Source organism: Ranitomeya variabilis, chromosome 2 (genome assembly GCF_051348905.1).
Source record: "Ranitomeya variabilis isolate aRanVar5 chromosome 2, aRanVar5.hap1, whole genome shotgun sequence".
In the NCBI taxonomy this organism is placed as follows: domain Eukaryota; kingdom Metazoa; phylum Chordata; class Amphibia; order Anura; family Dendrobatidae; genus Ranitomeya; species Ranitomeya variabilis.
In genome coordinates this window covers 371,176,541-371,190,748 of record NC_135233.1, presented here as the reverse complement: position 1 = coordinate 371,190,748, position 14,208 = coordinate 371,176,541, and the positions used below count along the sequence as shown (strand labels likewise).

The 14,208-nt window shown below is 42.9% G+C and overlaps 1 protein-coding gene across 5 annotated transcripts in view; it reads left to right on the top strand.

The window, feature by feature from the left end:
• MSH5 (mutS homolog 5) overlaps window positions 1-14,208 on the top strand; it is an 86,296-nt gene that overhangs the window by 52,235 nt on the left and 19,853 nt on the right. For 4 of the 5 annotated variants that reach the window (XM_077285934.1, XM_077285932.1, XM_077285935.1 and 1 more), the window contains 7 exons: window positions 3,636-3,723; window positions 5,134-5,320; window positions 5,400-5,526; window positions 5,875-6,024; window positions 6,427-6,501; window positions 9,050-9,193; window positions 12,486-12,623. In XM_077285934.1, the coding sequence (XP_077142049.1) occupies window positions 3,636-3,723; window positions 5,134-5,320; window positions 5,400-5,526; window positions 5,875-6,024; window positions 6,427-6,501; window positions 9,050-9,193; window positions 12,486-12,623 (909 nt within the window). The remainder of the gene's footprint in view (window positions 1-3,635; window positions 3,724-5,133; window positions 5,321-5,399; window positions 5,527-5,874; window positions 6,025-6,426; window positions 6,502-9,049; window positions 9,194-12,485; window positions 12,624-14,208) is intronic. The other variant, XM_077285936.1, reaches the window with a different exon arrangement.

Below are 14,208 nucleotides of genomic sequence, written 5' to 3'. Positions count from 1 at the left end.
CGCATTGCGGTATGCTCAGGTACAGACAGATTAAATAATCTTCCCTTAGGAAATTTACTACCCGGAATCAAATCTATAGCGCAGTCACAGTCCCTATGAGGAGGAAGAGCACTGGACCTGGAATCGCTGAATACATCCTGATAATCAGACAAATACTCAGGAACTTCCGAAGGAGTAGAGGAAGCAATAGACACCGGTGGGGAATCATCATGAATTCCCTGACAGCCCCAACTTGACACAGACATTGCCTTCCAATCCAAGACTGGATTATGGGTCTGTAACCATGGCAGACCCAAAACGACCAAATCATGCATTTTATGCAGAACAAGAAAACGAATCACCTCCCGATGTTCAGGAGTCATGCACATGGTTACCTGTGTCCAAAACTGCGGTTTATTTTCCGCCAATGGCGTAGCATCAATACCTCTAAGAGGGATAGGATTTACCAATGGCTCAAGAACAAAACCACAGCGCTTGGCAAACGACAGATCCATAAGACTCAGGGCAGCACCTGAATCCACAAACGCCATAACAGGGTAGGAAGACAATGAGCAAATTAAAGTCACAGACAAAATAAATTTAGGTTGCAAATTACCATTGGCGACAGGGCTAACAACCCTTGTAAGGCGTTTAGAGCATGCTGATATAACATGTGTAGAATCACCACAGTAAAAACACAACCCATTCTGCCGTCTATGATTTTTCTGTTCATTTCTAGTCTGAATTCTATCACATTGCATTAAATCAGGTGTTTGTTCAGACAACACCACCAGAGGATTAACAGTTTTGCGCTCCCGCAAACGCCGGTCAATTTGAATAGCCAGCGCCATGGAATCATTCAGACTTGTAGGAATGGAGAAACCCACCATCACATTCTTAATGGCTTCAGAAAGGCCATTTCTGAAATTTGCGGCCAGAGCACACTCATTCCACTGAGTAAGCACGGACCATTTCTGAAATTTTTGGCAATACACTTCAGCTTCATCCTGGCCCTGAGAAATAGCCAGCAAGGCTTTTTCTGCCTGAATTTCAAGCAATCCGAGCGCCAGAAAAAACGCATCAATATTCGCCAATGCCGGATCTCCTGGCACTAGCGAGAAAGCCCAATCCTGAGGGTCGCCCCGCAAGAAAGAGATAACAATTTTAACTTGCTGAGCTGAGTCTCCAGACGAACGGGGTCTCAGAGAAAGAAACAATTTACAATTATTCCTGAAATTCCTAAACTTAAATCGATCTCCAGAGAACAGTTCAGGAATAGGTATTTTAGGTTCAGACATAGAACTACTGGTAACAAAATCTTGTATGCCCTGCACACGAGCAGCAAGCTGATCCACACTTGTAATCAGAGTCTGGACATTCATGTCTGCAGCAAGCTTAAGCCACTCAGAGGTAAAGGGGAGGAAGAAAGAGAGGAAAAAAAAAAAAAAAACAACTCAGAATTACCTTTCTTATTATCCCACTTCTGCAATGCATTAAACATTCAACTTGGGCCTGGCATACTGTTATGACCCCAATGGCAGAGGGTCTCTGCAATAAATACCAAGTCTGCAAACACAAAAAACCAGCTCATAGGGCAGTGGTAACTGGGCTGACCGTATAGCTAATCCTAGCACCACAAATAGCAGCAGCCGGGGAACGTGCCTACGTTGGTTCTAGACGTCTCGCGCCAGCCGGAGAACTAACTAACCCTAGAAGGGAAAAGATAGACCTTTCTTGCCTCCAGAGAAAAGACCCCAAAAGTTGGATACAAGCCCCCAACAAATAATAACGGTGAGGTAAGAAGAAAAGACAAACGTAAGAATGAACTAGGTATTTAGGAGGCCCACTGACTAATAGCAGAATATAGTAAGATGACTTATACGGTCAGCAAAAACCCTATCAAAAATATCCACGCTGGATATTCAAGAACCCCCGAACCGTCTAACGGCCCGGGGGGAGAATACCAGCCCCCTAGAGCTTCCAGCAAAATCAGGAATCACATTTAGTACAAGCTGGACAAAAAATAAGAGCAATACAAATAACCAAAAAACAAGGAAGCAGGACTTAGCTTAATTTTGCATGAACAAGGACCAGCAGACAGGAGCAAACAGAAAGGACTGATTACAACGATGCCAGGCACCAGACTAAGAATTCAGGAAGTTAATATAGCAACACCCCTGGACTAACGACCCAGGTGGGTGCCAAACTAGGGAAAGACAATCTCAGAGTCATACCACTAGTGACCACAAGAGGGAGCCAAAAAAGTCTAATTCACAACAGGGACACTTTCAAAGTTTTCCCAATTTTGTGGACTGGCTGACCTTCATTTCTTAAAGTAATGATGGCCACTCGTTTTTCTTTACCTATCTGCTTTTTACTTGCCATAATACAAATTCTAACAGTCTATTCAGTAGGACTATCAGCTGTGTATCCACCAGACTTCTGCACAACACAACTGATGGTCCCAACACCATTTATAAGGCAAGATATCCCACTTATTAAACCAGACAGGGCACACCTGTGAAGTGAAAACCATTTCCGGTGACTGCCTCTTGAAGCTCATCAAGAGAATGCCAAGAGTGTGCAAAGCAGTCATCAAAGCAGAAGGTGGCTACTTTGAAGAACCTACAATATAAGACATAATTTCAGTTGTTTCACACTTTTTTGTTAAGTATATAATTCCACATGTGTTAATTCATAGTTTTGATGCCTTCAGTGTGAATGTACAATTTTCATAGTCATGAAAATACAGAAAAATCTTTAAATGAGAAGGTGTGTCCAAACTTTTGGTCTGTACTGTATATACCTATATTGGTTACAATTGATGTGATCCGTACAGTGGTGGTGTAGCAACGTTGGTACTGGGTTATTTACTATTCTATTTAACAGGATAGATTACGTGTCCAGAACTTTCCTTATAATAGGCGATCAATAGCAGATCAGTGGGCGTCCTATAGCTGATCAGTGCCAGGTATCAGACCCCCATTCATATCATGTTGGAGTCCTATCCTTCGGCAAGTCCTGGACATTCCCTTTAAATGGTTATTCCCATCTTCCTAAATGGGAATTATTGAATAGTGCTCATAAAAATAAGCACTTTTGCAATTCATTGTTAATATTTTCAGTTGTTCTTGAGATACTAACACTTTTCTATTGTTTACAGCTGGTTGCCTAGGAGACCGACCACCACGTCATTTTAGTTGGCCAAACATGTATAGGGCTTGCAGGCTCTTTTCTATTGAGCTTGTAAGCATTACTTTGAAGCTGGCCAGGCTCGCTGGAGTGCACTGTTAGCGCACTCCAATGCAGTGTTTACAAGCTACACAGCAGAGGTTGTCGGACTCCTAGGCAACAAGTTGTAAACCATATAAAAAGTGTTAATATCTTAAGAACGACTGAAAATTTTAATTAACAGTAAATTGCAAAAATGCTTGTTTTTCCAAGCTCTATCAACTGACAATATCCATCTGTAGAGACAGGAATAACCCTTTAAGGTCTCCTTCACAAATAATGCTCTAGAATGCCGTGTAAACCAAAACTAGCAAAATAGGACACTATGTTCAGTGATTCATCCATATTACACATGTACATTTTAGCAGTGGTAGACTTTTATTCACATCCCAATAATCTGTATAATATCCCTTTGTCTTGACCAGTTTCTGTCAAATAATCGACTCCATTACAGAAGTGCCCGGACCAAAGAACTGGATAAAGTCCTGGGGGATCTCCATTGTGAGATAAGAGGTCAGATATCTAATCAGCATTTATAAAAAGGGGAAAGGAGGCTCAAGTGTCACACAATATCTAACATTTTGGAATTATTTGGCCTAATAAGCATAATACAAGTACTTTATCTAGCTGAGAGTGCTGCAAAACTGATACAAATTTGTCCAAGCTCTCGATCAGTTCCGAGTGCTGTCGCTCCTATCAGTTTTAGAGATAGTAGCAGGAAAAGGGTTGTAACAGATCTCCACAATATGGCCAGGGGTTAAAGCACCTGCAGTCTCAGGGAGGGCAGAGAAAAAAACCTGGATAAGATAAATCACATGGAAAGGAAAAGAGGCATCCTTGTTACACACAGAGTTCATATCCAGCCTATATTACTGGGAGAAATACACAGATATCACATTCAGCCTATATTACTGGGAGAGACACACAGAGATCACATCCATCCTATATTACTTGAAGAAACATGTAGCCTTCACATCAAGCCTGTATTTTTGGGAGAAAAATACAGAGGTAGAGACACACAGGGATCACATCCAGCCTATATCACTGGGAGAGACACACAGAGATCACAGCCAGTCTCTATTGTTTGGCAAAACACATGGAGATCACATCCAGCCTATACAGTATTACTGGGAGAGACATACAGAGATTGGATCTATCCTATATTACTGGGAGAGATTCACAGGGCTCAGAATTAGCCAACATTGCTGGAAGAAACATATGGCTATCACATCCAGCCTATATTACTGTGAGAAACACACATATTAAATCCAGCCTATATTACTCAGCGAAACACACAAAGATCACATCCAGCCAAATTTAGTGGGAGAAACAAACAGATAAGATATCCAACCTATATTACTGGGAGTGACACTCAGACCTCACTTCCAGCCTATATTACCAGTATAAACACTTCTACAAGAAAAAAAAAATCTGATACTTGGATCAGGTTGAAAATTATGCACTTCCAAGGGTCTGAAAAAGAATGAAAGAAAAAAAGATTGTAGACTGAAACATAGGTAACATCTAACATATATAAAAATATTTTTTTTACATGTCAAAAGTGTCCGTAGCTGCTACCTAAATACTAACCTCGCTAATCTGTGTCTACCCACAACCACCATTTTACAATTACCTTATAGTGAATTCTACAAAGAAGTTAAAAGGGTTGTCCAGTGAAGATAGGTGATAATTTATAGATTGGTGGGTCTGGGAGCCGGCACCTCCGCATATCGACTGTCAGCAGGTCCCGTGGTGGCCGGAAGTAAACGATCTACAGAGTCAAAACAGCGCAGCTAAAGGTGGCGGGTGTTAGCCGCCCAATGATCCGGTATTGGTGATCCATCCTCAGGCTAGGTTATCAATACGCCCTTGGATATACCTGTGGGAACGCACCAGTGCACCTAACGTGTGTGTCCTCCACAGACCACGAGACCATGATAATGCACCAGCTGCAGACGTTGATCCTGGAGCGGTCGTCTGTTTTACATGACGTGACGGAGTACGTCGGGCAGCTGGACGCTCTTCTCGCCATGGCCATCTCTGCCCGTGAGAATGGATACGTCCGCCCATGTTACACTTCAAACAACATCATTAATATAAAGGAGGGCAGGTGAGGAGGCAGAAGATCCCTCATGTCTCCCCTTTTCATGTATTCCTGGCTTTATACTACTTTTCTTTTTCTCTCCCAGACATCCCCTCATGGTATTTTGTTCCGGAACTTTTGTCCCAAACCCAACGGAAACGGGAGAGCAAGAGAAGAGGATAAAAATTGTGACAGGTCCCAACTCGTGTGGGAAAAGTGTATATCTGAAACAGGTAGTGAGGACAGGAAGAAAAAAGTGTGTTCATCTTCTGATAAATGATAATGTTGCCTGATTGCAGTCACCACTAGGGGGAGCTCACTGCATACAGATTTACTTAGTTAGCATTGATCCCTTTTCAGTATAGGACATACCAGGATGTGATAGCGCAGGTGTATGGAGCAGGCTCAGGACCCGAGCCTGCTCCGTATAAGGCAAGTGCCAGCTGTGTTATACTGTCAGCACCTGCTGTATCAGCAGCGACCAGAGCCGGCTGCTTCCACGGACCTCGTGTCATGTGCGCCATGCTGCTATGGGTGGTACCGCACTGACTGACTGTTCACACTGAACTTTCTCATCTCAGGTGGGTCTCATTGTTTTCATGGCTATGGTCGGGAGTTATGTACCTGCCTCTTATGCCGAAATCGGACCCATTGATGGGATCTTTACCCGATTACAGACACGGGAATCTGTTTCTCTCGGTTTGTCTACTTTCATGATTGATTTAAACCAGGTTTGTAACTCTTTTTTTTTTAATGCAGCATACTCCGGATTGTGGCATTTTTCTCTCTTTAAAAAAACGCATTGAAAACGTATTTACAAAGTCGCCCATCTGTTTGTGTCCACAGCCCCAATGCAGAAGAGTGTGTCTCCATGGTAACAGACTACAAAGGAGCACTGTGTAGTCTGACTCTGCAGACTGTAGTACCTTTGCATGGGAGCTGTATACACAAAGTGGTACTTTTTTTTTATTTCCAAAACACATTGATATATATTTTAATTTTAGATGCATTGTTGTCACAATGAAAAAAATCACTGCAATGATAGAAAAGCCCTTCTGATAGAACGTAATATCCTAATATAATTGTAATACATTTGAGGATACTATATTAAAGTGTGCAGTCCCTCCACATAGATGGCGAGAGCGGTGAATAATGCGACTGCGAATTCACTCATTCTAATAGATGAATTTGGAAAAGGGACCAATACGGTAAGAAATGTCACTGATCTCCTCGAACACCCGAGTGTATGTGTATACTGTATATACAGTACAGACCAAAAGTTTGGACACACCTTCTCATTTAAAGATTTTTCTGTATTTTCATGACTATAACAATTGTACATTCACACTGAAGGCATTAAAACTATGAATTAAGACATGTGGAATTATATACTTAACAAAAAAGTGTGAAACAACTGAAAATATGTCTTATATTCTAGGTTCTTCAAAGTAGACACCTTTTGCTTTGATGACTGCTTTGCACACTCTTGGCATTCTCTTGATGAGCTTCAAGAGGTAGTCACCGGGAATGGTTTTCACTTCACAGGTGTGCCCTGTCAGGTTTAATAAGTGGGATTTCTTGCCTTATAAATGGTGTTGGGACCATCAGTTGTGTTGTGCAGAAGTCTGGTGGATACACAGCTGATAGTCCTACTGAATAAACTGTTAGAATTTGTATTATGGCAAGAAAAAAGCAGCTAAGTAAAGAAAAACGAGTGTCCATCATTACTTTAAGAAATGAAGGTCAGTCAGTCCAAAAAATTGGGAAAACTTTGAAAGTGTCCCCAAGTTTAGTGGCAAAAACCATCAACCATCAAGCGCTACAAAGAAACTGGCTCACATGAGGACCGCTGTTATGTTTGGCTGGTGGTTAGGAGCACTAGAAATGACCAGATGAGCAAACTAGCAATACAGGACGAGCTCTGGGAAGTGGGAGCTCTGCTGACCGCAACCCCTAATCCTATCACAACAACTAGAAATAGCCGTGGAGCGTTCCTGACTCTGCCTAGACGCCTCTTCACAGCCTAAGAGCTAACTACCCACTAAAGATAGAAAATACAGCCTACCTTGCCTCAGAGAAATTCCCCAAAGAAATAGGCAGCCCCCACATATATTGACTGTGAGTTAAGATGGAAGTCACAAACACAGGAATGAAATAGATTTCAGCATAGGAGGCCAGACTAACTAAACAGACAGAGGATAGAAAAGGTATCTTTGCGGTCAGCATAAAAAACTAACAAAAAACCACGCAGAGTGTGCAAAAGAAACCACCGCACCGACTCACGGCGCGGTGGTGCCACTCTGCATCCCAGAGCTTCCAGCTAACAAGATTAAATCATAATAGCAAGCTGGACAAAAACACAGTAGTAACAAATAAGCTAGCAGGGACTTAGCTTTTGCTGAAATAGACAGGTCATCTGAAAGATCCAAGAGAACTGAACCAGTACTAGGACATTGACAGCTGGCATCAAGTAAAGATCTGAGTGGAGTTAAATAGAGCAGCCAGCCAAGGCCTGAACGAGATCAGCTGGAGAAGGAATCTCAGAACCAGCAGCTCCACTCACAGCCACCAGAGGGAGCCCATGAACAGAACTCACCGAAGTACCATTCATAACCACAGGAGGGAGCTCGAGAACAGAATTCACAACAGACCGCCCCAGGAAAGGAAGACCAAGAGTCACCTCTGCTTCTGAGGATAAGTTTATCCGAGTCACCAGCCTCAGAAATCGCAGGTTAACAGCAGCTCAGATTAGAGACCAGGTCAATGCCACACAGAGTTCTAGCAGCAGACACATCTCTACAACAACTGTTAAGAGGAGACTTTGTGCAGCAGGCCTTCATGGTAAAACAGCTGCTAGGAAACCACTGCTAAGGACAGGCAACAAGCAGAAGAGACTTGTTTGGGCTAAAGAACACAAGGAATGGACATTAGACAAGTGGAAATCTGTGCTTTGGTCTGATGAGTCCAAATTTGAGATCTTTGGTTCCAACCACCGTGTCTTTGTGCGACGCAGAAAAGGTGAACGGATGGACTCTACATGCCTGGTTCCCACTGTGAAGCATGGAGGAGGAGGTGTGATGGTGTGGGGGTGTTTTGCTGGTGACACTGCTGGGGATTTCATCAAAATTGAAGGCATAATGAACCAGCATGGCTACCACAGCATCTTGCAGCGGCATGTTATTCCATTCGATTTGCGTTTAGTTGGACCATCATTTATTTTTCAACAGGACCATGACCCCAAACACACCTCCAGGCTGTGTAAAGGCTATTTGACCAAGAAGGAGAGTGATGGGGTGCTATGCCAGATGACCTGGCCTCCACAGTCACCAGACCTGAACCCAATCGAGATGGTTTGAGGTGAGCTGGACCACAGAGTGAAGGCAAAAGGGCCAACAAGTGCTAAGCATCTCTGGGAACTCCTTCAAGATTGTTGGAAGACCATTCCCGGTGACTACCTCTTGAAGCTCATCAAGAGAATGCCAAGAGTGTGCAAAGCAGTCATCAAAGCAAAAGGTGGCAATTTTGAAGAACCTAGAATATAAGACGTAATTTCAGTTGTTTCACACTTTTTGTTAAGTATATAATTCCACATGTGTTAATTCATAGTTTTGATGCCTTCACTGTGAATGTACAATTTTCATAGTCATGAAAATACAGAAAAATCTTTAAATGAGAAGGTGTGTCCAAACTTTTTGTCTGTACTGTATATACGGTATATATATAATTACATCCCTCGCGTTGTGTCTGATTTTCCAGGTGGATGGGCTTTCCCTCTTAGCTGCCATTCTCAGACACTGGATAGAGCAGGGGTCTTCCTGCCCCCATATTTTACTTTCTACCAACTTTCACAGTCTGATCCAGCTGAAAATACTTCCTGAAAGTCCCATAGTGCATTATCAGGTGAGAACTGCAAGTAACAGTAGGATGGTAGAGGTCCATGGGCAAAGCATTTGGTAGGGAAATCGTACATCCCTTCTCTGTTGAACCTGATGGCATACTGCAGACGCTCTCGCACATCGCTGTTCAAGCCATGGACATTCCCAACACTGAAGTCTGCTCCTGCCGGGAATGCACGTTAATGGGAATCTGTTAAAACTCACATAAAACTAATTATACAAACCTATAGGGAACATAAAATCTGTTATTACATATGCCAGGGAGGGGCATCGGTGCACACTTGGTGTGGCCAAGGACTCAGTGCCCCATTCCGCCCCCTAATTTAGCATCTTCAACACTTCCTCTTAGCTTTGTAGACAGCTTGTCAAAAGTGAGCGCTGCCTGAATTCAATCATCGGTCCTGTACATCCACACTGACACTACAGTAGCCCAGGAAGAGCACAAACACACTGTGTCAGGGCACTTCCTCATCCCTCTCTCCTGTCTGTAGCAGCCGATGCAGACAGGAGAGAGGGGAGAGAGCTGGCCTACACTTACACTGTGTGTCCGTGTGCTTAATGGACTCCTGCAGTGTGAGTGAGCATGCACATCTCTGGAAATTCAGTTCAGGCAGTGCTCGCTCTGGACAAGCAAGAGCTCTCCAAAAAGCTAAAGGTACCTTCACACTAAGCGACTTTACAACGATAACGATAGCGATCCATGACGTTGCAGCGTCCTGGATAGCGATATCGTTGTGTTTGACACGCAGCAGCGATCAGGATCCTGCTGTGAGATCGCTGGTCATTGCTGAAAGTCCAGAACTTTATTTCGTCGCTGGATCTCCCGCTGACATCGCTGAATCGGTGTGTGTGACACCGATCCAGCGATGTCTTCACTGGTAACCAGGGTAAACATCGGGTTACTAAGCGCAGGGCCGCGCTTAGTAACCCGATGTTTACCCTGGTTACCATTGTAAAAGTAAAAAAAAAAAACACATACTCACATTCCGGTGCCCGGCGTCCGCTTCGCTGCACTCCTCCTGCATCCTGTGTAAGTGCCGGCCGTAAAGCAGAGCGGTGACGTCGCCGCTCTGCTCTGTGGGAGATGCCGGAGATCTTCGGCGCTGACACAGGATGCAGGAGGGGAGTGCAGGGAAGCGGACGCCGGGCACCGGAATGTGAGTATGTGTTTTTTTTTTTTACTTTTACAATGGTAACCAGGGTAAACATCGGGTTACTAAGCGCGGCCCTGCGCTTAGTAACCCGATGTTTACCCTGGTTACCAGGGGACTTCGGCATCGTTGGTCGCTGGAGAGCCGTCTGTGTGACAGCTCTCCAGCGACCACACAACGACTAAACAGCGACGCTGCAGCGATCGGCATCGTTGTCTGTATCGCTGCAGCGTCGCTTAGTGTGAAGGTACCTTTAGAGGAATTGGATGCTAATTGAGAGGGGCGTTACAAAACACTTGAGTTTTTGGCCACGCCAAGGTTGCACTGAGGCACCCCTCATTTGCATATGTAATACATTGATTTTATGTAAAACTAAAGTAATGAAATCTATACTGCAAGTGTGATTTTTAGATGTCTCCTATAGGACTGCATAAGTGGTATATTGTGAGTTTTGAGGGTGATAGACTCCCTTTAAGGGCTTATAATCATTTGCGAGAAAAACGGACAAGTGCAATCTGATAAAAAAATCGTATTGCACTCTGACTAATGTTTGTCAGCAATTCACTGCTCATCTGTGTTTTTTTCTGCTATGATTGTCCTTGTACTTCGGAAGAGACTCACCAATGCAAGTCAATGGGTGCAAGAAAAAAACAAATCGCACACAGACTATGTGTGTGCCATCCAATTTTTACGCATCCATCTCCTTGAAACCTGACATTTCATCTGCCGCGTACAGTAAAATCACAGCATGACAAGTCAGAATAGGATAGAATAGATATATACACATAGAATAGATAGATGTCAATCACATATATAATTAGTACAGTGTGTGTGTAGCTTACTGCGCATGCATTTAATTAATAAATACATTTCTGAAAAAAATGGAGTGGGATCCCCTTATAAACACCTCTCCATTACTAACCTCTGGGCTTGATGTCACCTGACACCAACCCCAATATTATTTCCATAGTTCCAAAAGCACCAGGGCAAGTGGGAAGAGCAAGGCTAAGCACCAGAATTGGCATCATATGGATGCGCCTTTTCTGGGGCAGCTGAGAACTGATGTTTTTAATCTGGGAGGGGGTCAATATCCATAGCCCTATTCTAGCCTATTGATACCAGCCCACAGCTGTCTGCCTAGACCTTGCTGGTTATTAATGATATGGTGACCCTACGTCATTTTTTTTGGGGGGGTCCCCCATTTTAATAACCAGTAAAGGCTAAGTATACAGCTGTGAGCTGACATTCATAGCCTGGGAACCTCCATTTTTATTACCTCCATCCCAGGCTATAAACATCTGCCATCAGCTATCTGTTTTCCCTCTGCTGGTTAGTGTTCTTTTTTTTCAGAAATGTATTCATTTATTACTAAAATACATGTACAGTCTGACTATTCAGGAACAACATCAGACCATTTTTTTTAAAAATGGTAATGGGTATGAGCCCTTAAAACTCCCACTTTTGGCTGTGGTTTTGCTGATCACCTCCCGCTTTGTGGCTTAGTTCACAAGATTAGCGTTTTCCTTATATTTTCCTCTGCTTTTTCCAGCATTCATAAATATTTTATTCTTCCATCTAAACAGCTTTACAAGGGCTTGTTTTATGCAGAACGAGTTCTACTTCTGAATGACACCATTTATTTTATTTACTATATAATAAGCGGAAAAATGGAAGAAAAAACTCAGTGTGGTGAAATGGTGACAAGAAAACACAATTCATTGCTTTTGGGGATTCGTTTTTAAAGCATTCATTGTGCTGTTAAAAATTACCTGCCGACATGATTCTCCGGGACTGCACAAATACGCCGATGCCAAACTTTTTTTTTTTTTTTTTACATTTTAGTGTTTAAAATGTTTATTTTTTTAGTTGCTGTTTTTTTAAACCCATATTTTTTATATTTTCCTGTCAATGAAGTTGCGTGTAGCTTTTTTTTTGTTGCATGCTGAGCGGTAGTTTTTATTGATACCATTTTGTGTACATACAATATTGTGATTGCTTTCTATTGAATTATTTTGGGGAAGTTGAGCGACCAAATTTTGCCTTTTTAGGTGGTGGAATCTCCGGGGCACGTTGTCCCCTGTGCCCCCCACATAACCCACTTTTCCTTTGCTTCAGTTTTGATAAATCTCTCCCTGTGCTGTGCAGACGTTTGAGTGGTGTCTGGATGGCGAGGAGCTCGTGTTTTTCTACCAGCTCAAACATGGTGTTTCTGAAGTGAGCCAAGCAGCCAGGGTGGCATCCATTGCCGGTATGCCGGAAGAGATCATCAAGAGAGGAGTGGAGGTAAAATACTAACTAGTCATAAGATCCTTTTACACTGACGCCACGTCCTTAGGATGATAAATCACTGACAGCATGACTTTAAGGCTGTGAGCACACGTTCTGGATTATTCGCGGATTTTTCGCGCATTTTTTCGCAACCAAAACGCTTAAAAAATGCTTAAAAACGCATACATATGCATCCCATCATTTATAATGGTTTCCGCAATTTTTGTGCACATGTTGTGTATTTTTCCGCGAAAAAAACACTTGCGGAAAAATACGCTGCATGTTCATTAATTTTGTGGATTTTAAGCGGATTTCCCACTATATTATTGCATTGGGAACCTCTGGAAAAAAACACGTAAAATCCGCAAAATACGTGATAAAAACGCATGCAGAATTCCTGCGGAAAACCTCAGGATTTTCTCAGGAAATTTCTGCATACTTACTGTTATGATCCTTAGTGGTTGAGGATCACAAATTACTCCAGCTAAGTAACAAACATAGGACAAGCTCTAGGGAGGTGGCAAACTGGACTGACCGCAAATCTGAACCTATCCAAACACACTAGAAGTAGCCGGTGAACGTGCCTAAAAATCCTAGACGTCTCGAGCCAGCCTGAGGAACTAACTACCCCTAGAGAGAAAGAAAGACCTCTCTTGCCTCCAGAGAAATAATCCCCAAAGATATAGAAGCCCCCAACAGATAATAACGGTAAGGTAAGAGGAAGGCACATACACAGGGGTGAAAGCAGATTCAGCAAATGAGGCCCACTAATACTAGATAGCAGAAAATAGAAAAGGGAATCTATGTGGTCAGTAAAAAACCCTTACAAAATGTCCACTCTGAGATTTCAAGAACCCCCACACCAACTCACGGTGTGGGGGGAGAAACTCAGTCCCCTAGAGCAACCAGCAAGCGAGGAAATCACATTTTAGCGAGCTGGACTAAAAACATAATGAACACTGATAATCAAAAAATGATCAAACAAAAACTTAGCTTGTCTTGGAGAGACTGGGAGCAAGGTAGACACAAGGAATCTGAAGAGCACTGAATACATTGATAGCAGGCAAGGAACTGAGTCTCCAGGTGAGCTAAATAGGAAACAAACCAAGGATAACGAACCAGCTGATGCAGCCAACCTGCAGAAAGACAACACTACACAGTACTGCTTGTGACCACTAGAGGGAGCCCAAAAATAGAATTCACAACAACTTACCGGACGTGTGCACATACCCTAAGATGGTCAATCAATGTATGATCAGTGGGTGTCACACCTAGGATCCCACTTATAAGTAGCATAAGTGGCATCCAGTTTTGGTCTAGTGGTATATACACCATGTTCCAAATTATTATGCAAATGATATTTAACTCCAAAACATCCTAACAGGCCAAGTTACATGTTAACATAGGAACCCTTCTTTGATATCACCTTTACAATTCTTGCATCCATTGATCTTGTGAGTTTTTGGAGATTTTCTGCTTGTATTTCTTTGCATGAAGTCAGAATAGCCTCCCAGAGCTGCTGTTTTGATGTGAACGGCCTCCCACCCTCATACATCTTTTGCTTGATGATACTCCAAAGGTTCTCTATAGGGTTGAGGTC